Raw genomic sequence first — 26,458 nt, forward strand, 5'->3', positions numbered from 1 at the left:
TAATATTAAGTTGAATCTGAAAAATGATGCTTTAACACCAAAGATTTTTTTTTTTTTATCTTCACCCTGAATTAAAGAAATAATGAACAGTCCCGATTCAAGTGAATCTAAAAAGTGATTCTTTTTTTTATAATTTCAATTGCGTTTATTTTTATTTTATTTATTTTTTATTTATGTGCATTCGGGATCTAGCCCCATACAAAAGAGTTTGGCGTAACGTGTTAAGTAAAAATACAAATATACAAAGTAATACAGATAATGCAAACATACAAATAAAGTTTTCTTTCTTATTTTGTTATCTATTTATTTTTTTTTGTTTGTTTATTTATTTTATATATTTTTTTTTTTTTACAAATCTTTATTCCTTAAAGGATCTCAACCTTAATGCTGAGGAAAAAAAAAATTCGATACTCTCTTATCGACGAGGGGTTCAAAACCAGACCAGGCCACAAGAAATCAGGGTTTATATGAGCGAGGTAGTGTTCTCTGAATGGAGTGAAAGCCGGACAGACAAACATAATGTGGTGCAGATTCTCTTTTAAATTAGATTTACAAAGAGCACAATCTTGTTGCGGATCTATTTTATAAGAAATAGCGTTTAATAAATAAATAAAATTCTTTGTAATATGTAAAGTAAAGTAAAGTAATCGCCTATTTTTTCAGGCGGGGCTTAACGTCCAACTACCAATTAGGTGTCGTGGACGGAGGCGACTGACTAGCAAACATACTTTACTGACAATTTCTTTTATTAACCATTAACTAAAATCCAAGGCCTAAGACTGGGAATCGAACCCAGTACCACAATACATATTAGCTTTGCAGGTCTCGCCTCTAACCGCTCGGCTACCGTGGCGCCTAAAATTCTTTGTAATATGCATTAAAATTAGAAGTTTGCAGACTGCAGACATCATTATTTTTTAAATATTCTTTATATTATTTCATTATTGGAATTTTTTGCTTTACATTTTTATGATCTGTTGATTCTGGCAATTCCGCGTAACCAATCAACCTCAAAACATCTACCAGCTGAGAGACCCAGTTATATTTTGAGACCGTATTAGCTCGCGAACTCTCTAACAATTTTGTGAAACAAATTTTAGGATATCTTGTGGAACTCATTTTGACAAGTTTTACTCAAGGTTTTACTAAATTCAAGGTTACCTTTAGTACTTACCAGCTGATGTGGGGCAATCCTGTTCCTAATCTTATTAAATAGTTGGGCGTATTTTACGCTAACTGTAGGTGACGCTTAACTATTTCTACCTGTTCGTTATTATAAAATATTTGTCGTTCTTTTCTCGGTCTACCTTTATAATCTTGGTCTTTTTACATTCACTTGTAACGAATTTTCTTCTGAATATATTCTAAGTAATTCTAGTTTATTTCTAATATCAGAATTCGAGTCTCCAAAAATTATCAGTTTGCATATAACAACATAATTATGGCAGAATTAGCTGAGGCCATAATTCCATGAGCACCGTTTCTAATAAAGAAGCTCTCCAGGTCACTTAGATATAGATTAAAGAGCAAAGGGCTAAAGGGATCGCCTTGAAGAACCCCTTCGGTTATCTCAAAAAATTTCGAATAGTTAGATACGCATCTTATTTTTATTCGCACTCCCTCGTAAATACTTCTCAATAACCTTATAATTTTACAGCTGACGCCCAAATGAAAAAGTTTTCACCATAATTTGTTATGTTGTATTGAGTCGAAAGCTCTCTTAAAATCCACGAAAGCCGCGTACAGAGAGCCTCCTGTACGTTTTAATTTTAATTGCACAACGCTATCCAGAAAAAAAAAATTATCTAAACAACTATCCCTTCGAAAGCCAGATTGATTTTCCGGAATTAAATTGTTCTGGTTTGCCCAATCGACAAGTCTATCGTGTATGATTTGTGTTAAGATTTTTAGAAAAGAATTCATTAGCGAAATACTCCTATAATTATTCGGAAGATACCTGTCCCCCTTCTTAAATAACATGGTACCAACTACGTCATGACAGGAATTTGGTATTTTTTCTTCCTTAAATATTTTATTTAAAAGGCATTCAAGACCAGTTGTCAGGTAGCCATTTATAGAAATGATAAGAGATGTTATCTAAACCTGGGGATGTACCAGATCTAGTTCGAAATACATATCGCGTTTCGTAGATCATGAGCAGAGATGGGTGAATCCAATACAGGGTGCCCGACATCATTATCATCAATAACTCGGGTTGGAAATATTTCCATAAAGAATTTTTCCCAGGCTTCAGCATTAATTATATTATTAGAAATACCAGATTTTCGAAAGCGTTTTATTGTACTCCAAAATAATTTACTGTTATTACAATTTTCTAAAATCCCAATAATATTTTTTGTATGCTTTTTTTTTATATTTTAACAGATTTTTGTAACTATTTTTAGTTTGAATATAGTTATTTTTATTTAATTCATTAAAATTAGATATTTTGCAATATTTTAGTAGATTTTTTAATCAATCGCCAGTTATTTCTTGATTGAATTGAATTTAAAATGTATTTCTATTAGAGTTGAGTTGATAGGAATTGGATGATGCCCAAGTAAGGGGATACCCTGGACACCCCAGCACTCCGTAGTTCTGCTCGCAGCCTAATGTTTCCTATTCCCCTTTCATTCTTCCTCTCCTGAATTTCTCTTCTTTAATTTAAGCCTTTAAACAAGAAGTATAATTGTATCTACGGTGTTTTTTTTAGCTATTTTTCTTGAACTTTTTTTTTTGCAGTGACCAAATGTAGGTCTTATATTTATTGTAGGAGGTAGTGTTGTTAAGTGTCATATTCACATGAAAAATATAAGGTTTTAGATATCTAAGAACAATAGTCTTTTTTCTAATTGTCTTAACGCATGTTACTGTGAACACTCTGTTCAAAAACTCGCTGGAAGCTCCAAGTTTGTATTTATTATTGGTACCCTTAGTTGGTCTCGATTGCCACATCAAAATCTCTCAACCTAAACTCTCAATTTACAAATTATTTATTGTTTTCCCTCGAAAGCAGCTTCTGGATTTTCTTCAAACTTGCTAATCCAGTTCCACCTATGTTGATCTATAACTTATTTAAAACGGTTTTCTAAGAAAATTTATTTTAGGGCGTTTTGAGGTGTGGAGATGGTTAGGCTTCCTAAGCTGCCGTTGTTTTAGTACATTTTATGTCCCTACAATTCCAAATGATTTCTTTAAACTTTTTATATTTACTGCTCACTTTCAGGGATGTTTGTATCCAGGACCAATTCATTATAAACCAGTGCTGTTGGACTTTTCTCTTGAGTGCTATTCCTCTGAATTTTATGTGTCACCTTTGTTATGTTAGGTAGGCTTAAATCCGAGTTTGAGGAAAAATCATAACACCCAAAGATTTGAGGAAAACGCTGTAACTAGCTTACTAAATGAAAGTCGATCGCGGGTCCATCATTAGTTCAGGTACTTGACTTCACTCTCGCAAGGAAGTGGATTTGATCGGAACAATTTAGTTTCGGTCGTCTTTTAACTTGGTTCTGGGTTCTGGGTTCTGGGTTCTGGGTTCTGGGTTTTGTGTATTTTTTTAACCCGATTTTCCATTTATTGAAATATTCAGTTTTTTTTGTTTTTTTTTTGTTTGAGCTATGGATAACTATCATATCAACTGTTTAGCTATAGTAACTATTCTGTACGATGATATAGAAAGCGGTGTTAGGAATTAGTGGGCGTCTTGGTTTCAGTTTGACCTTAGTAATGCCGTTATTGTTCAAATTCAGCAGCACTGGTTCTCGAATTGATCCTTTGAGCACGCCTGCTGTTCTATCCTAAACTAAGCATCGCCAACTGTTTGACAGATTTTCCCGTTCGATAAATAACTTATGTGAAAAAGAGCCTGGCAATGTTAGAAAGAAGTGGAAAAAAGACCTTAGATCTTGACACTTCTCAAACATTACAAAATGAATAATAATAGTTGGTCAAGAATAAAGAATCAGATTTGCAGACAAACAAAACAATAACCATAACTTTCTTAATACAGCTATTGCTAGAGGAATATGTACATCTGGATTTTTTTTGTACTTGCACAGATGTTAAATGTTGACCCACGTTTTGAATTTATCTGAAAATATGATATAAAAATTAGAATAGTCATATTTTCAAAGAGAATAAGTCTAGATTTGAAATACCTGTAGGCATTTAATATTATTTTTTAAATTTTCAAACTGGGTGACAAAAGCCACTGTGTAGTAATCTGTATTGGTGTAGAATCCTTGAACAATAATGTTATTTGTTAACTTAAAAAAGCTCGTCTATTGGAATGGGAGGATCTGACGGTAAAATTCTCGCTATCTGATTTACAAAGAATTAACCTTTTGTGTAACATGCCTGAAAAATCGTCATTCCTCTCTCGTGTTTACACAATAAACACAGTGTTTCAGACGTCTTTCAAAGTCGAAAGCCAAAAGTATTATTATTATTATCGTACAATTATTTTTTTGCATTTTTAATACAAGAGCGATATTCCGCACGTAACAATAAATAATTCCTAAGGTAGAGTTCAAAGAAATTAGACATCTTACATTTCCTATGACATCTAATAAATTCTAAAAAATAACTTATTAATGAAAATTAATGCTGTAGAATTACTTAAATATTAATGAAATGTTGGGTACTCGCTGATTTGTGTACCTTTTGGCGTTTAATCAACCCTTATACTTAACATTTTAAACTGTAAGTTTTTGTTAAGGAGATTTTTGTACCTTTTGGATAGATTTTCCTTTTTGTCTATTTTACAAAGTTACATATCTGCTTTACAGATTTTTTTAAAATTTGGAATAACAAATTCTATCATTATAACCTGATTAGGTGTTAACTACCACTGGAGAGATCTTTTTAAAGAATGATTGTAGTTGCGGCTCCCAAACCATCCTCAATAACAATTTTTTTGAGAAAGCGTTTTGAATAACATTACGTACGTATTTGTACGTAAATAGCAAAATTAAACTGCGATTTCAGTACTTCCTTTTAAGAGGAGTAAGAAAAATAAACTAGGATTGCAGTACTTCTCCCTAAAAGGCAAAGAGGCAAAGATTTTTTAATCGAACAATTCATTGATTTAAATCGGTTCACTCATTCATAAATTAAACGATTGCAGTACTTCCTCTTAGTAGGAGCAAGAGAATCAGCAACGTAGAGGAGCTTTAACCACTTATTCGAGCTGAATTTTATCAAAATTGGACTAAGAAAGGGCCTTATTTGGGTGGGGCAAACTCCCCTCCTTATGAGGCACGGTGCCGAGACTTTTAAAGTGCAAATCTGTATAAAATTTCGATTCGAATGACACTTCATTCATAAAAATCGGTTCACGTGTCGATAATTTGAAACGATTGCTGTACTTCCCCTTAACAAGTGTAAGAGCTGATCGCCGCTTTAATGTTACGTAGGGGAGCCCTAACCCTATCATCCTACCAAATTTTATCAAAATCGGGCCAAGATTTACAGAGTAATTAGTAATAACAATTTTGGAGGGGGCCTTACATAAAGGGGGCTAACTCCTCTCCCATTCGATGTACAGCGTCGGGACCCCCAAAAGGCACATCTACATAAAATATTGAATCGAATGACACCTCATTCATGAAAATCGGTTCACGCGTTTAGGCGCTACGTTGTTTACAAAAAAGGTAACAAGAAGAAGAACAAGAACAAGAACATTTTTTGAAAAAGCCGTTTTTGCTCATTTTCGGAAACTTTTTTCTCGAAACCTATTAGATCTGGGTGATGGCAAAAAAATTACAGTTATAAAGGAGGGTTTGGAGAACATTTAAAGAAAATTTGGGAATTTTATCTTTTATAGAAAAAGAGAAAAAAATTGTCAAAGTTGGGTGTTTTTCAACGTTACTCTTTTTCGTGCAGTTTTTGATGGTCAACCCTTATACAACTGTCCTACCGGACAGTTTTAATATACAGTCCGCAGTTTTTGTTTCAGAACTTTACAGTCAGCATTAAACCATTTGTTTTTACTTATAGTTGTTCTATAATCTCTGAATGTCATTCCGGATTTCGGCGTGGAAGGGGATGTGCTGACAATGTATTCAACCTTTATTCAGCTATTAGTATTTATACCCTAATGAAAAGTAAAAAATTTATTCGCCATTTTTATAGACTTCCGAATAGCATTAACCATTCTAAACTATGGCAAAAGCTGCATATTATCGGGGTAAGTGGCAAAATGCTGCGAATCTTAAAAAAAACTCTATTACGCTTCAGTGTTTAGACTGAAGTTGTCACAGATTGGTCTATTGATATTCCGCGTGGGGTTTTGCAAGGGGAGTCCCTTTCACCCTTACTTTTTAACTTTATCTGATTATCTGATTTTGTTTTGATATTGTTCTGAGTTTGTTTTTATCTGATTTTGAATCATTTTTTAGAGAACTTAATCTATTTGGAATAACTATAAACGAAAATTGCAATATTTAAAATCTAATGTGTGCAGACGACTTTGTTATTTTTGCCGAAACTCGACCTGATGCGCAGGCTAAATTGAATGTGTTGGCTGAATATTGTGCTGTGAATGATCTTGAGGTCAATACAGACAAGTGCAAGGTAGTCGTTTTCCATGCTGGGGGGGAGATTAAAAAAATTCAAAGCCCTGCACTATCTCAGACATGAAATAGAATACGTTAAAAGTTATACATATTTAGGAGTACTTTTCAGCTCCTCTGGTTGTTTTAGATTAGCCGCCCAATAATTTATTAATAAAGGAATCAAAGCTGTAGGCAGAATAAAGCGAATTCTCATTAAAGGCAAGAATAGTTCATGGGAATGTAAACTCAAACTTTTTGAGAGCGTAGTGTCTGCCATAACTTTGTACTGCTCTGAAATATGGGCCATTCAATATCTGGAAATGGTGGAAAAGGTACTGCAGCACCTTTTTAAAACATTGCTGTTATGGCAGCGTAATACGACTCATCATTATGTGTCAATAGAAACAGGCTGTAAACCACTTAAAGTTGCTATTTTTAAAAGAACAATATCTTGGTGGCTCAAGTTGTTACATATGAGCCCGAGTAGGTATTCCCACATTTGTTTTGATAAACTTCGTGAGTGTGGCCTCAACAAATACAATAAGTACAATTGGGCGTAACAAATTAAAAACCTGCTGCGTGCTATTGGTTCTGAAGAGTTGTGGATTGCCACTAACCCTCAGTTAGTGCAAAATGTTAATAAAGATTTAACTGAGAAATGGTCAAGCCATTGGTACAGTCTAGCGGTTGAAAATGTATTGAATTACCGCTTCAGTAACATTTATAGAAGTATAGCCTGTTGGGGCGATGGAGAAACATATCTAAAATCAAAATCAATAACAAAAATTAGAATCATAGCTCAACTTCGTCTCTCTCATAAAAATGTAGTAAGGATACTCTATAAAGGTAATAAGTATAGTTTGGATGGCGGCGTGTTGTGCAGTTTGCGCAATAGATTTGAAATGGAAAATTTGGAACATTTCTTTTTCTACTGCCCTTCTACTGCCCTTCTACTGGACCTCTACGCGATCAGTATGTACTAAAATATTTCCCTTCAATGAACCTAGATATTGTAAGTTTGTTTGTATTTGACAGTACAGACAAGATTAATGACATTGTGTATTATGTGCTGGTTCATTGAAGCTGAGATCCTTTATTATAAATGAATAATTAATAAATATAAAAATATATGGGTAATTAGATAAATTTTTCTAATGATGTGACCAGAGGATATCTTTCTTATACATAGTGCTGCACTGTTGGTTGTTTTTTATAGCTGTAATTTTTCTATTTTTTCTTAATATTAATATTACTTTTACATATATTCATGTATATGAGTGGATTGTTTAATAAGTGTTTTATATTTTTACTATATTTTGTGAATTCCCAACTCTCTTGTAAAAACTGCAGTTGTAACAAGTAATATATAAATAAATTGTTATCATCCTCACTGTTTAGGTACTGAGAACCAGTACAAAACATACCAAACTTTGATGTTACCAAAGTGAAAAAAATTATTATTATCAGTATTATTAGTATGATTATTATTGTTACAGGTCAGTGATTGAATTGTGGTGATTGATCACGTATTGATAATGATGAGGCGTGTCTAATAGTGATTGAATCCAGGCTAGGTCCAGGGATGAAGGGGGGTGTTTTAGCCGGTAGGCCATTTAGTTGGGAGTCCGGCACTCTGTGCGTAAAAAGCATTTCACATCCTTTAAAAAAAAAAAAAGCAGGTCAGTGATGGCGAATCTTTCGAGCTCGGCGTGTCAAAATTTTGAAAAACCCTAACTTAACTCTGGAGCTGTACCACAAAAGAAATATTAATAATTTTTTGATATTTGCAACCATAGTAAAAAAAAAGATTTATTAAATGACCCATTTTATGATCATTGACCTGAGGAAAGTTTGCCAGATCCTTATTCTCAATAAATACCGTAATTTCTTCAAAGTTTCCACAAATCGCCCAAGTGTCTTTGTGGATGCGTGTCACCCAAAATGAGTTCGCATGTCACCCCTGACACTCTGACATGCGTGTCATAGGTTCGCCATCACAGCGCAAGGTCGAAAGCTTCGCAAAAAAATAAATAAATTATGACAATAATTAATTGGCAATAATCTTTCTTCCTTTTCATTTAATAAATAAGTCAAAAAAAAGTAACATACTCAAATATGTATTTATTTAGATACATCATTTTCCTCTTACCATAATAATCTATTATACAAATAATTATAAGTATTAGTGTCCGCTAACTTTAAATTATTATTCAATTGTTTATGTACAACATGATGTGTTTTCTCAGCCGCTAATATGTATTTATCTGGGGAAAGTACCCTATTTAAAGGATTTCTGACAATTTCGAAAAATTGAAAATTAAAACCAAAAGATAATTTTTTTTTTTTAAGACGTTTGATGGGAAATTGGTGCACAACAAAAACAGCGTACAAGTGTATTTCTGGCAGGAAAGTGAAAAAGTCTTATTTAGATGTGACAGCTATTAATAGTGCCCTCTTAAAAGTTTTGCCGTATAACTTGTAGAAAGTCACACGGGCTAAAACGATCTAAAAAGTCTGTTGTGGATATTCACACGACTTTAGCTTGCTACACTTCTTGAAATTCTAACTTGTTCGGAACATTAATTTTTTTTTTTTAACATTTTGTTTTTAAAGCCGCATATTAGGCTGGAAGTTACACTTTGGAAGGAGGCCTAATTCCCGCCCTCCTCCTTAACTCCTTTAAAACCAGTTTTCATAGAAAAAATTGTCAATTAAAAGCTGTAGTTGTGGAAATTAAGTTTCACATCGCAGAGAAAAGCTGCGATTAAAAAAAACAACTCCAAAAACATGAGTAATAAGATGCGTCCACTTGAGGAATTTCCTCCCAACGCGGAATTCCTCCATTTGGGTTACTTCTTAACTGTGCTATGTCCGTGCATTACTCTGTTTTTAGCACATTAATGTTAAAAGTGCCCTCAATAATGTTTTCCTTGAAAAATGGTTCAAATAAAGTTGAGTACTACGTAATTGCAATTTACTAAACTAAGTTATTGGGTAATCTTACTAACAAATTTTGGTTACATCTCTTAAAAGAGAACATACTTTCATTAAAGTATGTTAGTAGTACTTCCCGTTGGGGGATTAATCGCTAACTTTTCGTAAATTCCCTCGGCAGTACTCAAACGAAATATGTAGATAGTTAAAACTGGTTGCAATTTTTTTGATTTTGAGCTAGTGTTCATACAATGGCCATTGTAAGACTTGGGACGTATTTCTAGTGTCAACTAGATATTTAAACGGACACAAATATTTTCTTACGAAAGTAAAAAATCTAACTCGGTTGAACATAGTGAATCTGTGTGTTATTCTATTGGAAAGATAGGTACTCGAAGTAATAACTTTTGTTATGATTTTTGCTTTTATTTTTACAGGAACTGGTAAAATATTGCGAAAAACTAGGCGAAGACACCACAGACCTATGCAGAGCACTAGAATTGATGCTAGGCATCCCTCACAGGGCGGAAGATCTTAAGTTTATCACTAATATTGAAGGATACCACGGAGATATCCACAAACTTGGACGTTTACTTAGACATGTAAATCACTATTTTTATTTATTTTTTTTTTTAGAGTTTAAAATTTTCTTTCAAAATTTGAATTATTCTTTTTTTTCTTACAGAATTGGTTCAAAGTTAAATCAAAAGACGGTAAACTACGTGAAAGATATTTATTTCTATTTAAAGCTAGAATATTAGTGTGTAAGGTGCGCAAAATTGCCGAAGACAGATATGTGTTTGTCCTGAAGGAAATTATAAGAGTAAGTTTGATTATTTTAATTAGCATGATAAATGGAGTCAACTATTCTATTTCAATAGGTTATAGAACGGACGCGTTGACATCAAAACAATGTCCATAAACTTTTCTGCTAATCAGATAAGTGAAATAAAAACGGTGGTTCAATGCCATTATGTATTCTAGAGCTTTGGCGTCGTCAACTTGGTAGTTCGGCTTCATCCAATGAAAAAAGTTTAATATGCCGGAAAATAGCTACGTTTTCAAAATCGGATGCGGTAGAGTACTTTCTGAAATAACAATAATTATTTGGAATAGAGCAGTTTCAATGCACCCGGCTGTTTGTAAAATCTGTTTTCTACCGTGAAAACTAAACGGCTAGTAGGATATGAAGACATTTTTGTTTATTTTAAAGGAAGTATCCCATATTGTATTGGAAATTAGGGATCACGAAAATATTATAAAAAAATTTATTGAGAAACCTTACCTAAATCGCACGTTGGTGAAGAATTTGACCTTTAAAAATGGACGTCCTGTTTCGATCTCAATATTTGAAAAGTGCAAATAAAGTTTTTATGTATTTCAGTCAAGATCAATATTTACGTCGCCGTGCTATTCGGCATTATGCTAACCGTACTAAGTCTTCCATAACACACCAAAGCACTCAAAGTTAACAAACTTTATTAGTTTATTGTACGTAACTTTGATAGTAGTCCTACTATTGTAGAACACTTGTAACGCTAGCAATATAATATATACTTTATTTACGTGATGAAGAGATGGCCTTAACGTCCCCTGAATCCTTTAGAGTTTGTAAAATATTGGATTGCATGCCTTCAACGCATCCATATAGTTTGCTTTAAGTTATTCAATCATTCACTCAAGAAAAACTAAAAGTTATTAAAACGAACTAGTATACAAGTATATTTATACAAGGAAAAGAACAGGTCAACAACTAAAAACTCTCCCTGCTAATAAGATTTCACTGTTTTATTTTTAGTTACCAGAAGTTGAAGCAAAAGATCACCGAAACGATAAACGTTCCTTTGAGGTTGGTCCATTCACTTTGGTCAGTCATGAAGACAACGTCAAAGAACCTTGGCTTGCTGAAATCAGACATTATGCACGCAATGCTTGTATGTAGCTCTTTTTTTTAATAAATTAATACATCACCGTACACTATATCCAAAGGAAGGCAACATATTTAAAGATAAGATTCCTGAACATAATGAACAAATCAATTATATATACTGCAACTGCTGTACAGTCACCTATACTGGACATACTTAATATTTGGAAAAAAGAATGAAACAAAATGAGATGTTTATAAATGATAAGAAAACAGAACTCTGCTATAGCAAATTATGCCACTCAACTGTATGTGCCACTAGCACTTCCCAGCAATGGACAAAGGAATTGACAGATGGATACAAGTACAAAACTTAATAAAATAATGCACATTTTATCAAGCGAGCTTTACGTCCAACTACTTAGGTGTCGTGGACGGGGACGACTAGTAAACATACTTTACTGTAAATTTCTTTTATTAACCATTAAATAAAATCCAAGGCCTAAGACCGGGAATCGAACCCAGAACCACAATACCTATTAACTTTGCAGTTCTCGCCTCTAACCGCTCGGCTCCCGTAGTGCCTTACAAAACTTAAATATTATTCCAAATAAATAACAAACCATGGCAAACAAATGGCACATTCAAGAATACTTTCATCTGATACTAGTTCGGCAGTACCGCAGAAAACAGAACATTCTCTTGCTTAAGACATTGCAATTATCGACTTACCTTGAATGAAGACTAGGGAAAATAAGCAGTGTATTGTGTAAATTTCTTTTCTGGTTTTGAAGAATCTATCAAGTCCATCTAGCAACTAAAAGTCGATTAATAGGACACATCACAGAAAAGGGGATTTTTCCTTTTTTGCGCTGAGCTAGATGATTATCTCAAAGTCATGCTGTTTGATGCCGATGAAAAATGCAGCATTGGCAGGTGTATCCTTGGTCTTCAACCAACCTTCGTATGATCTAATTGCTTCACTAAATTCCATGAGCCTCGCAACTTTAAATCTTTTTCATTGATTCTACCACTCTGCTGATTCGGATCTTCTGCGGTTACTCTCTATTACCCCTTTAGCTTTACACAATCCACAATATTGCATCTGGTTTGCTTATGACAAGTTCCGCAATAGTAACTTGTGGCTAGCCACGCTCTTTAGATGCTTAACTCATGAAAAGTTTTAGAAAATATCTATTTTGTGACCGATTACTCAAAGAAGGTATTTTTTTTTTTTTTTTTAACAAAAAGAGAAAAGGTCAACAAAACTTCACACTCACACACCTAAAAATAAAAGAAAAGTAAAAAAAAAAATTATTTTATAAAAATAAGTTATATATTTTATTTTTCAGTAACCCTAGCCGAACACGAAGCTGATGACCTAAGGTTACAGGAAGAAGAAAATAAAAAATTAGAACCACTGAAAGGTGTTGAATTGAAATTTACTGGGGATACTCTGTCAAATTCTGACGAAGAAATGGATAAGGCAAGTCGTAAAACTACTGTCACGAAGAAAGTTGAAGGTAAATATTCTGTAGTTAAGAAATTATTATCAAAAAATCTATAATCAAATTGATGTAGGATAATATAGAACTGTAGTGACGTTAAGTATTGGAAAAAAGTCTATTTTGAAGGCTTTTTCTAGGTGAGGGAGGAGTTAAGTACACTAAGACTTAAGTCCTGCTAAGGTTTCACATTTTGCTCAAAATACTTAGCGTCATCTAGGATTCTTCAATATCTGTTTCATATATCAAAATGAGATGAAGATCCTTTCTAGAAAGAAAATCCTCTGCTAATTGTAAATATAAACTGGTGGACATTATGATAATTCTATCAATGTTTTTTTTTCATTGAATCTTTCAATAAAACTTGCTGAATTTTTATCTACTAAATTTGATGAAAATTGATTAATGGTGGTGTACAACTTTGTCATTAGAGTATAGTTTTGCTATTCTTTTGATAGTACGTAAAATGCCATTAAATAATAATGGCTTAAAGTCTGTCAGCATTGTAATAGAAGTGTGTGAAGTGAGTCTTCTAAAATATGATAAATAGCTCACAGTTTGCCATCTTATATTAGATAGCTCAGTGTTTTCACCTTGATAGAAGGCTTGCTGATAAGTCACTAACTTGTGACAGAAGACTCGAGTAAGCCATCATTATGATAAAAGACCGACAACCCCACTTATCGTATGATAGAAGACAGACAGTTTCGCATCATCATGGTTGAGAGCAAACAGTCTCTAATTCTCATGATAGATAGCATGCAGTCTTATTTTAAAAGACATGGAAAGACAAGCTCAATCACTCATACACACACCACTCTTTTGTCATCGTCAGAAAGCCCGAATCTCTCCTATACTTGGGTATAAGGCGTAAAATTAAATTGCTGAAAAACAGTTCTTTGTGAATTTTGTAGTAAAAATTTAGGCTAAGGTTGTGATTGGGTGAACACAGAGTTTGTCTTAGTATTTTAGATACATTCTAGTTTTGATATAAAAATGTCTATCATGTTTCTATTTACAATTAGTGCTTGTACACTTAATTTCTGTTATGGGAAATGACATACAATTGAAAATAAGGAGCGTATAAAAATTTAAGGGGCAGTCATGTTGTAATATCTTTTGACGTGTTCTGTTCAACAATACAAACCAGTTGTATTGTATCTTTTCAGTATCTTAAACAGGATTTATCTCTAAATTTATTTTTATACGCACCTTACTCATGTTTAAATTAATATGATTATCATGTTTGATTTTCAAATGCATTTATTACTTTATAATTTAAAAAAAAATATATTATTTATGAGATAGTGTCCAAGCAACACCATGTATCAACACTCAAATCTCTCGAAATGTCTTTTAAAGGTTTTTAATTTATTATTATTTACTCGAGCCCCAGACTATAATTTCACATCAGCAGTATGTAAACAAAAAATATTCTTTATTAGAATTTTTGGTGAAGCTGTGAATTTTATAATTTGATGTTATTTCTTTTTAGTTACTTCTGTAGTTTACTAATTTTCTTTTTCCAACTTATTTGGCTTAAAAATAGTTTTTCCAGTTTCTGCTAATTATGACAGCTTCAAAAATAAAAATAAAAAGTTATGAAATATCCTCATACGATACATGAGTTGAGTTGTTGATTTTTCTGTTATCTTTTTTTTTTTTTTTTGACTAAAAGTAAAAATTTATTTGGCAATTTATAAGAGATACCCTAATTATAGAATAATGATATCGTGTAACTGTTTCTTTTATTTGCTGTCTGGCCTAATAATTTACACAATATTCTAAATTAGATTATTGAAGTTTTGTGTTAGATAATTCTGTTTCTTAGTAAGAAGTGTTACATTATGTGTTTGTGTATCAACGAATATTTCAAGCACTTAACATTTTAGAAAGCTCAAATTTGTGTTCCGTTTTGATACTGTGGCTTTTAAAACTTGGTCTATTTGTTGTGACAGTATATGTTGCATTCAGAAGTACCACATTACTGAGTCAAATTTTTGTCTTTCTCTTTTTCCTAACTCGATTCTTACACTTTTATTTAAACTTGGTGTACTGACTGCCATCTTTTAGATCTATACATTTTATTTTAATAATTTTTCGGAAAAATTGATGTTAGGCTTTTCGGGGAACTTTTAGTTCTGTTATTATAACTTTCGTTTTCTATGAATTTTTCCAGATGATTGCGTGTAGAAGGTATCTTTTGTAAGTTGCCAAAGTTGTTCTTACATCAAACACTCGATTTTTAAAGGCATTCTCGAATAATAGTCGTTTTGTCTCAATGGAACTAAATATGGTTATGTTTATGCTAAATCAGAAATGGTTTTAGTTCCACGATTAAAAGCCAGTCATTACGAGTATTTCACATTTCAGCTAATGCACTCTTTTTTTAATATTAGATCAAATGATACCGTGTAAAACCTTTACACAATATCGAGAGTTTGCATGTATTTGGTGATTTTATTTGAAGAAAATATTGTATCTTTCATAGCGCTCTTAATTCTGCTACATTATGCTGTAAGCCACCTATCCTAAACATTCTCCAGAGACGTCTCTTCAGAGTCATGATGAGTGTAGTTGATAGGTTTAAATCATAAAAATGTCATTAAATTGTTAATTTAGCCATTATTGATTATCTCCTCGTAATGTTCAAGTCAAAACTAGATCGTAACTATACTTAAAACAGTAAGTCACATTTTTCTTAACTATCCGCCACCCGTAAAGACTCTGCGGTTGAATTATCATCCACAGAGCTTAAATTGATCATTAATTTCACGAGCCAGGATTGCCCTCTTATAGTCTCTGTGCTTGACTGTTTCTCCCATACTTTTCAGATAGTTGAGTCAACAATTATCCCTTGGATTGTCCCTTCTGTAACTTTGATGCGGCTGAACTTACGATTATAATATGCTTACCTTGTGAACTGTTCTTCGTTAAACGTTGAATTCGCTACTATATTCTACTATACGTAGTCTATTCCTTTTATAATTTGGATTGTCCCAGAGGAGATACTGAGGCAAAACTTATCACTGTTCTTTCTTATGGGTTACCTGCCCTAATTCGATACTTGATTGATCCCAAGGAACCTCTGTTCTGAAACTTTTAGCTGTAAATGTGTATGTAATGTTCTCCTTACATTCAATTTTTTGAAAATTTTGAAAGATGCAATATTCCTCATTTTTAAATATTTTCTGCATGCATTTGATTTTTAGTATACTAATATTTTTTATTACATTTGGCAATTTCTTTTTATTTTTATCATTTTTCATTTACTAAAATAATCATCAACTAATAAAAAAAAATCAATGAACAAAATACAGAAAAAAATAAATATTACAAACATTTTTAAAAACTACAAAAAAAAATCTAGAGGCACAATAATTTAATTTCACAGAAATACGTAAAGGCAGTATAACTGAATCAAACGACAGTGTACAAGTGATTCAGGAAACAATTATTAAACAGGAGAAAATATTTGAAGAAATATTTGAAGAACAAATTGAAGAACAATTTGATGAGATTGCAAATATTGAAGAAATACATGAAGAGATTCAAGAAGAATTTAATAAAATAATCGAACCAGTAATCATGAAAATTGAAGAACCACCTGAAGATACTGCTCCGAGATGTGAAATTAGTAATACTCCGTTCTCTCGGACAATAAAAGGACTCAACTTAGAACGTGAGACTTATCATTTTCATTTATCTAACTCATCCATTTATTTTATCGATTTTTTTATATTATATTTTGAATAATTCTGCTCAAACAAAAAACAAAAATCTAGAACCGAATGTAGAGAGAAAGTCGGTGAAATGTACCTTACCTTAAAAACAGCGAGAAATGGCGCCGCGTACAGCACAGTTCATTAACTTTTATCTTACTTGAACCGGCTGATAACGCCCTCAAACAACATGTGTTCGCATGTTTTAAATAAATAGAGAATAAATTTAAATACTTTTTAATTTAACTAATATGAAATAGTTACAATGTAGTTTTATGTTTAATTCGCTTTAGATTTTATTCCACGCGTTAAATTACAAGCAAAAATTACTTGTTAGCTTAATCTGTTAAATTATAATGACTCCAGTTTTTCACAAAATCATCAAAATGAAATGGCTCATTTTTACAAAGAATGTTTCAGTGTAAAGAAAAAAACTTTTTTAGAAATTAGTCTCCAAAAAATTATTATTACTCTTACTACTATTCTATGCCTCCAAGGTTGTGGAGATTTTGTTCTCTATAATTCAAGTGTGGCATGGAAATCTACATACCTCAGAACGTTGCTTTCAACACCTCTATAACATCGATATCGGGAAAGTTTTCGCTTATCGTTTGTGGGAGTTTACCCTAAAGAAATTAATAGAGGAAAATAATGCGTGGTTTGCTGATATTCTGATAGTTCTTTATAGGAACAAACTCATTGCTTGTTACTTGGTTGCAAATCTTGAACAGAGGAAGATATGGGGGTCTTAGGATTCTAAGGGGTGATTGCGAGGTCTTTCAGCCTGAGATCATTAGCCTAATTGAATATTGCTATTTGCCGAAGGAGTGATGGGGAAATTCTTTTAAACGGTTAGGCCTTGTTCTGTGCAAGCCATCACGAAGCTCCAAATTAGAGAAGAATGTAGAAGAAGACTATTGCCTTGCACAGAGGAGCATATGAAACTCTTCTTTGTGCCTAAACATTCTTGGATAGAAGGGAAAAAAAGGGCGAAGGTGCTGCCTAGCGTAAAATCATTGATCTATTCTGAACCAGCGGTTGCCATCATTTAACAATTTTGTAACAGGAAGATTAGGTCTTGAGGATAAAAGGGTTGGTGAAGCATTGGAGGAACACGTAAAGGTCTCTCGATTCCCTCAGTAAGATGTGATAGATAGTCGGTGTCTGACTAGAGTCATGCTTGGATGACTGGTCCTATTTAGGTTAATACTAGGTACTGTGTATTCGGGAAAGCTGTATCCTCAAGAGAATGCTTTGGAGATTTTTGTGCTCAGGGATATCTTACGACATTGTAGGAGAGCCGGACTGGGTTATTTCTGGGAAACAACCCCTTCTGATGGCTGTGGGCCATTTACAAGACTATTCGCTTGCAACCATGAAAAAACATTAAGAACATTGGCCAATAAAGTCTCAGTTTAGACAAGTCTTTCATTTTTTCTGGTATAAAAAGACTTTAAAACAAACTTCATCGAAACTTCATGTAAATGAGCTATTACTTTGGATTTTATTTTTTGATATGCCGTAGTATTTTGCTTCTATCTATTTATCTTTTTTAATTATATTCTTCCTAGTACTTTCAAAAGCTTAAGATATGTTTTTTTTTTAACCAAAAATTAGAAAGTGAAACGTAGTTTTTCTTTTAGCTTTGTTTTGTTCACTTTAAATTCTATTAAAAATTTTTAATAATTAAATAATTGTAAGTTGCACATAAATTTTTATTAATGCGACTAAACAACTGTACACAGATTTTAGATTTCTTTGCGTGCGAAAATCAACTAGCGAGATGTGTTTTCGTTGATACAAAATTTGAAGAGAACTTCGTGTTTAGCAATGCTATTAAATGGTCTATTACAACCCTAAGTAACTCTCTGACTCACCATTACTAAGTCTTTTATTCCTGTCCACCTCTATATTCTTCAATATTTTCCAAAAAGTATTGCAAGAATATTGGAAAAATGCAGTGACACTACAACACATTTTTTGAAACTAAAAAAAAAAAAACTGGTGTACCTCTTCTCAAATTAGTTTAAAGTTGAACTGAAGAGCTTACAGAGTTACAAAGCTTTGACTATCATCACTTTTACCGCTAATTAGCCCACTATCGACTGACTTTTATTCAAACCAAAACTAATGTTTTAGTTATTTTTAGATTTATTTCCGGCAGTGGCTGTCATGTTTTTGTGCCGCACATGTTCCGACATTTCCATTTATTTAAAAAAATGCCGTTAGTATGAGACGGCCAGGACCACAGAACTTTACTAGAGCTGAGTTCAGTCAGCTCATGTGGCCAGGATATTGGGAGAAGCCCACTCTTTCATAAATAACAGCTTTCAGACAGTTTCAAGAGACTGATTAAATAATAATAATAATAACGGAGAAAATGCAGCCATATCAACTTCTACCATTTATTAATTCCTCTTCTTGGGCAACCATGCTGTTATGCTCTAAGAAGTCATAGCAACTGTTGGGAAACGATAGCCGTAATAAAATCTTTCTCTTCGGGGTGCCTGGAGAATCGGGATAATGTGAGGTAGATCTGGCCAAAAACGGTCTACTGAGCCTTCTTAGAATTCTAACCGTTTTGTGGCATTGAAAAGTGTCTCAAAAGAGCTTTCATCAAAACATGGATGTACTTTTTAGGAATGGAACCTCCTACCCTCTGGCAAATGAAAAGTTTAGTTTTAGGTACACGTCTAGGTCACTGCGTAATTACAAGTAGTACAGGCCCCTGGCCATTCAGATGACCGTAGACCTGCTGACGCACTATTACAATTTAAGCGAGCGCAAGGGTTATAGGGGTATGACAAAGAATACCCTGCTCTGTTTTGTCGGAAGAAGAGGAACCAACATTTCACATAATGTGTTAGTGCAGTGATTCATGCATTCATATTTTGGCCTGGACTTCTTACTAGACTCTAAAGTTGAAGTAAACTGAAGGCGGTATTACTATAGATCTTTTGCCTCGCGACTGAATTTTGGAACAAATCAACAAAAAAGTTATGGAGCAGTCAGGGAACAATATACTAGTAAAGGTTAGAGTAAAGAAGATGGATCAGTAACTCTGTAAACACTCTTCTTACAATTACATTAATAACTATTCGCTTTTGGTTATACACTATATTTTATTAACTCTTCTATCAGATTTATTTTTTTTAAAAAAACTTTGTATGAGTTTATTTTATATAACCATCACAAACTCTTGTTTTATTTCAGAGACGTTTCTAACTACTTTGAATCCATCTTCAGACTACAATATGCAACGTAATTATTCTTACATTTTATTTAATATTCTGCTAAAAATTTTATTTGATTATTTTCAAAAATTCAATTCTAAAAATCTTAATGAGGAAAATTCTAAAATGAATTCTTACTAATTAATTTACTGAAGATCATACTATACCTATGGTTTTATTTTATTCTATTATTTATTCTATTTTATGGTAATATTTTATTTATTATTTTTATTTTATGGCCAAATTAAAAATTAATCTGTATATATTTAATTGCTATTTAAATTTGAAAACATAGTAATTTAATTAATTACAGTATTGTTTAGTGCTTCTCTCTTGAAGATTCTTGAAAAAACTTTATGTTATTTTTTGATGAAAATTAAATAAAAGTTGAAAGAATATTGCGTTTAATGTAGGTACAATTATATAGTATAATGTAGAATGGTGACTAAAGATTGATTCAAAGCAGCCTGAAACGTCTCTGAAGTATAAAAAAAAAGTTGTTAATGGTTGTGTAAAATAAAATTATCTGGGGAAGACTAAACATTAAATCATCCCTGAAAAAGAAATAATTATATTTTTAAAAGAAGAAGTCCAGTTTTTTTTCAAATATTGCAAAAATAAAGTGTGCTAATTTTTGAGCAGCAATTTTGATAAAACTATTTATTTACAACTTCTATTTAATAAAAATGGTAAACAAACATACATACGCTATAAACATATGCTTGCAGCTGGCGGAAGTGCAGCTTTTGAATGTGAAATTGATTGCAGTAAAGTAATTTGGTTAAAAGATAATAAGCCAATTTCAGATGAAATATTGGATAGAATTACACAAATGTCTGTGGGCAATGTACATCGTTTAGAAATAATTAATGTTAAGGAATCAGATGCGGGCGTTTACACTGCACATGCAACTGGCCCTAATGGTGAAATTTCAACGTGCTCAACAAATCTAGTCGTGCATACACGTAAGTTCCTCTATATGTAGTCCCAACAATACAAAATTTAAGACAAAATCACCGAAACTAAATTTTTAACTGGAGAGACTAACTGAGAACAAGGCTTATATATTAATTACTTCTCTTATGAAGATAGTCGATGCAGGAGTAAAAAGATAGGACTACCTAGGTTTGTATAATAGTGTTTACACTTGTTGAGGTGCACATAAACTAGGAAAGTAGACTTATAAATATCTGAACTTTTTGGAAAATAGATACCTAGGAATAGAAAAATAAACTGAATGTGTGCCATAGAATTTATATTTTTTTAATATAGGCTGCGTAGAATGGTAGACTTGAATTGTAGGATTATTTAAATATTTGAGATGAAGTACTTGAAACACACAACTAAAAACTCGACCATTTTAAGAATGTGCATGTGTAGTAAAAAAATAGAATTCAATTACTTTGCGTTTTAGAATAATATTTGATTAATTCGCTCGTATTTACAGTGACTGATGAGGAACGCCGTCAGAGAAATGCCCCTCTGTTTTTAGTCAAACTAAAAAATACAGAATTGTTACAGCATACATATTTACGATTTATGGTTAAAGTGAAAGGTGAACCTGCGCCAACAGTAAATTTGTAAGTTAGCGAAGCAATACATTTAACACATAATGAATTGTTTAGAACCCAATACGATAACTTAGGTGCCATTTCAATTGAGCCGTTAAAAGCAAGGACCGCAAAGTTAAGATGTAAATTGTGGTTCTGGGTTTGATTTCCGGTCTTGGACTTCGATGTTATTTAATAAGATGAAATTAATAGTGAAATACATTGTCCAAGGAGTTGTGACGTATTCGGGATGGTTACAATATTGAGTCTAGAGGAGGAGGAATTCAATGATTGGAAATTACTTTGGCTGTTAAACGCCATTTCAAGAACCTTGGAACCGTGAACCTCTGGCGTTGGGACTCTTTCCTAGATGCTACCCAAGCTACATGTGCACACTCGCGTTGCATAATAGTCAATCGAACTGCCTATTTGAATAAAACGACTCAGAATCACTGACGCTATAATAATCTCCGAAAATTCCATGGGTCCTGAAATTGTATTTAACGGGAATAACTGTCATCCATTGTTCTTACCAATAGTTTCCTATCCTGATTTTACAGCCGTCCCAAATTCGTCATTTTTCCCTAGAGGACCCTAAATGTCTGGCCGCCAGAGTTGAAAGCCTGGAAGAAAGATACGCTCTAGGTTCTCTAGTCTCGCTCAGAAATATTTTTAAAACAGAATACCTCTACATTATGCACTTATTAAGATAATTTTAATTATTCTTTTTCTTAAAAAAATGAATACATAAAAAATACTCTATAAAATTCAAGTAGGTAAAATTTGGATTGTTGCATGTGGTTTTTTCAATCAATTTTAATTGGATTTAAAGTTTTTACTTAAGTAATGGAGGCTATTGTACAGCTTACCTCCGTCCATTTTAAAGTCGGGTGAGTCAAAAGTTAAATTTGAAATAGGTACAACATAGTTTATTTTGGAAATTTGCAGGCAATAAAGCCATGACTACAACTAGCTACAATGATAAGAAAGCTAGCTATTCTACTAACAATACCATTTTTTACATGGATTGTAGAAAGAGAAAGTATATTAGTGAATCTGTCTGTGGGTTTGCTAAAAGGGGCTAATTCCTTAAGCAAGTAAGCTTGAGATTCAAAGAATCGTAAATTAGGTGAAACACACAAACAGCGCCTAAAGCTCGAGACTTGTCACTACATAAATAAGCATTCCGGTCTAGCCGCTAGACCTGCTTGTAATCTCCACTTTGTCACTTTGCTCCTTCACCTTTTCGAAGAAACTTGAGAAATTAAATGACTGAAATGTTGCTCTCGCTCACTTCTTCTCTCGACGTCATTTATACTTCCATTCATTGCGTAGCTCATCTGATTTGCTGTGGCTTAGTGAGAACAGATCTGGCAGAACTCACCACATTATCTGCAAACATTTAATGCCGCGCAAGTATTTTATGTTCTTCCCCTTACATTTGACTCACCCTACTAGCCTTATTAAGTTAGTTATTATAGCATACCATCAAGTTAGTTAAGTCTACTCCCTAATGATTCAGGAAAACATTTTGTTTTAGAAAAACTGCTTTTTGTCCTTACACAATCTGTTTACAGGCTTTTTTTAATTTGTTTTTTGTATGCTTGTTTTTGGTTTTGTTTCCATTTTTGTTTTGATGGCAAAATGATACAGCTACAAAGATGGACAGTTGATTACATATCGAAATGAGCATGTTGCTATAATATCTGATCAAGCAGCCAATGGTTATTACGAATTGATCATACCAGAAGTAAAGAACTCTGACGCTGGCACTTACAAGTGCGTAGCTACCAATAGTTACGGCGAAGTAAGCTGCGATGGTTTACTGACTATAGTTGGTGAGTATTTTTAAGCTATGTTCCTATCTGCCAGCTAAATTAAACTATTATCTTAAAAAAAAAAATTATTAATAATCATTAATATTTTTAGATGATAAAAAAATATTCGAAGGCCTCACTGATGGGAAAAAAAGCAATGAGCCAGAATTCCAATGGATCAAAGATGGCCAGCCTTTTGATCCTGAAGAGCGTTTTAAAGTTCTCTTCCAAGTAAGTTAGACTCCCGATTTTCATTATTCACCAAAAATAGTATTTTTAGGATTCTTTGAGTACGAAAAATTCGTTTTTTTTTTTTTTGTTTGTTTGTTAGTTTAAATTAGTTTATGTGCTACGAGGGTATTTATTAATTATTAAATAACTGGATATTACGCTTTTAGTCAGTCAGAATCTATTATCCAGAAGTTCCTCTTTACAGGCCACTTTTCATTTTTTTTTGGGGGGGGGAACTTTTATTTATTAATTATATTTAAACTATAAATCCGCCATCAGTATTCTTGTTTCCTGGTATTAAAAATTATTCAAATCCGAAAAACATCTTTCTGAATACTTAAAGAAACTGAAAGAAATCAAGTTGGTTGATACACTTTTTCCAGATTGAGTTCCGAAAAATACAAGCGTTCTCCTTGCGAATAAAAAACAGCAACTACATTTAGGATCCCGAATACGCCCAACACAAATCCCAAAGCAGATCTCATTGATGTGTGAATCGAAAGAAAGGTTATTATGGAAGTGAATATATAGTTTTCGTGACCGCAAATTGTTAAACTTAGGATGGAAGATTTGCTAGGAATCGGTCAAATAAAACAACTCGTCTTTTTGCCAACGTTTCGACAAATATATTGTCCTCTTCAGGGCCTGGATATTACAAATACAAAACAATTTACAGAGTCAGTAACATAGAAAAAACAGTAAAAATCAGTAATACAAAAATAAACAGTAAAATACAATAAATTCTATATAATTAATTATTGAAACTTACGTGGCTATCCGGGTTGGTTGAGTTACAGAAACTAAGATATATATATATATATATATATATAGATATATATAGATATAGCGGGACTTACACGGGAATTTTGGTAATTACAATTGGACAGATACAATAGACTAATTACAACAAAAGTGTAAACACAATAAATATTGGGAAATTTCTTTAAACAACAAAAACCGTTAAACACAAAACACAGGAGAAACCAAATAACCCTTATGCACTAAATACCAAATAACCAAAAGATTTGAAGTAAATTTAAAAAACCCAGCAATAATTATGTACAAAATTTGGATATCTATTTATTTTTTAATGACAAAATTGTAGCAGTTGGCCAAATTCGACGTGTCTGTCCTAAAGTTAACTGTGTTGTTCTGTTTTACTATATGGCACACTTCAAAAAAAATTCGCTTATACTGTTTTTTCCCTATCGAGTACTGTTTGTTTTTTTTTGAGTTTTGTATATGTATGTTTGTCCGAAATCAGTTCTAGCATTTTATTTTCATAATCTATTTTTTTGATTGCTACCGTTTGATTAGTTTTGTCAGAGGGTACGATTAATATGTCCGGGTTATTCCTTAAGTAAGTGTGTGTTTCCTTCGATAGTTTCTGAAGTAAGTCCTGTGTTTGTGTATGTTGTTGTTTGTGGTGCATGTAGTTAGTAATGGCGTTAATTGATTGCGATCGGATAAGATCCCTATCTTATTTTTATTTGATTTGATTTTTATCTTAGTTTTATTTGACCGATTCCTCGCAAATCTTCCATCCTAAGTTAGCTCAGAAATTAGCTCTTCTCAGGATTAGGCACGGAATAGATTATTTTCAAAGAAATAGGATAATGCCTGATGACAGTGACAGATTTAGTTTTTACTTAATTTGATAAATTAGCATCTTAACAATAATAGTAGTTGCACTTGTCGTAAGTCTTTGCCGTAAGAGTTCCTTGAGTTTTCAAAATCAAACTCAATATTTCATGTGACGAACTCTGAAATAAGCTGGTATATTTTTGACATCTCCACTCTAAAAAAAAAAAAAAAAAACTTAAATAATTATATGCTAAAATTCAGGATGAAGAAGATTCCTTGGCGTTGGTATTTACGCATGTAAAACCAGAAGACGCTGGCCTCTACACTTGCGTCGCATCAACCAATACTGGGAAAATATCATGCAGTGCAGAATTAACTGTACAAGGTAATTCGAAAAATTAGAATGAATTCAAAGAAAAAAAAAAATTAGAAATAAGTAAAACAGTCAACTGTAAAACCTAAATTAGACGATTAATTTTATATGTCACATCACCTCTTTTCTTATAAAAAATGAAATTCTCAAATTTTCTTTAAAATAAAGGGCATATCATCTTTTATAACTATAATTGTTTGCAACAACGCAGATTAGACATTTTTGAGAAAAACTAGGCCAAAAATTGAAAAAAAAAATGCATTTTCAAAAACTGTTCTTGTTCTAATTGTGGTTTCCTTTTTCGTAAACACAGTAGTGCCTAAAATGTGGACCGATTTTCATGAAAGAAGTATCATTCGATTCGAAATTTTATTCACGATTAGGATCTGTCTTACACTTCCAAAGCTTCATGCACTTCACTTGTTAGTAATGCTCTTTCAATCGATGGTGACAATTACCTTTTTTTCCGCTCATTCAGCGTTGGCTTAAAGAGCAACAATAATTTGGATTGTATTGCTAACACTTCTATATTTATATGTATGTAGTTTACAAACTGACGGAGGTATTGAGTTCTCCAAAATAATGTTTGAGAAATTAGATTCCCTAGTCTCTGTTTAAAAAATAGTATTCTAGAATATTTTACACCAATTCTAAGTGCATGCTACTTACTAAAAATATTTTTGTTAAATTTTTTCAACAGGCAATGTAAATCTATTATTCCGAGAACCAGAACCTCCAAAAATAGAGAAGAAACACGAATTTGTGGACACTAACATTGGTTCATCAGCCATGTTAGAAACCAAAGTTACTGGATATCCTAAACCAGAAATTAAATGGTAAGTGGAACTATTAAATGAAACACAGTGATTATGGCAAATTATTGAACGTGTAACAGTTCGCCTGTAGCTTTTGTAGTGAACGGACGTATTTTTTTGCTCTGGATTTTTACGCCTTTTTCTACTAGTGCAGTTATTCTTTTTTATATTATTTGTATAACGTGCGAAGTGTCAGATTTTCCTGTATTTCGTGATGTAAGTACTAATTTCGCATTTATTTTTAATTTGCGAGAAAGTAAACATTTAGCC

The 26,458-nt window shown here is 32.6% G+C and overlaps 1 protein-coding gene across 9 annotated transcripts in view; it reads left to right on the forward strand.

The window, feature by feature from the left end:
- Obsc (Obscurin) overlaps positions 1-26,458 on the forward strand; it is a 226,868-nt gene that overhangs the window by 112,450 nt on the left and 87,960 nt on the right. For 7 of the 9 annotated variants that reach the window (XM_074138259.1, XM_074138258.1, XM_074138266.1 and 4 more), the window contains 11 exons: positions 9,929-10,093; positions 10,177-10,314; positions 11,290-11,425; positions 12,711-12,881; positions 16,258-16,545; positions 20,547-20,783; positions 21,266-21,398; positions 23,022-23,206; positions 23,298-23,416; positions 25,262-25,385; positions 26,074-26,209. In XM_074138259.1, the coding sequence (XP_073994360.1) occupies positions 9,929-10,093; positions 10,177-10,314; positions 11,290-11,425; positions 12,711-12,881; positions 16,258-16,545; positions 20,547-20,783; positions 21,266-21,398; positions 23,022-23,206; positions 23,298-23,416; positions 25,262-25,385; positions 26,074-26,209 (1,832 nt within the window). The remainder of the gene's footprint in view (positions 1-9,928; positions 10,094-10,176; positions 10,315-11,289; positions 11,426-12,710; positions 12,882-16,257; positions 16,546-20,546; positions 20,784-21,265; positions 21,399-23,021; positions 23,207-23,297; positions 23,417-25,261; positions 25,386-26,073; positions 26,210-26,458) is intronic. The other 2 variants (XM_074138263.1, XM_074138264.1) reach the window with 2 other exon arrangements.

Source organism: Rhodnius prolixus, unplaced genomic scaffold, assembly GCF_049639745.1.
Source record: "Rhodnius prolixus isolate KJV_2025 unplaced genomic scaffold, Rpr scaffold_11, whole genome shotgun sequence".
NCBI classification, from domain to species: Eukaryota; Metazoa; Arthropoda; class Insecta; order Hemiptera; family Reduviidae; genus Rhodnius; species Rhodnius prolixus.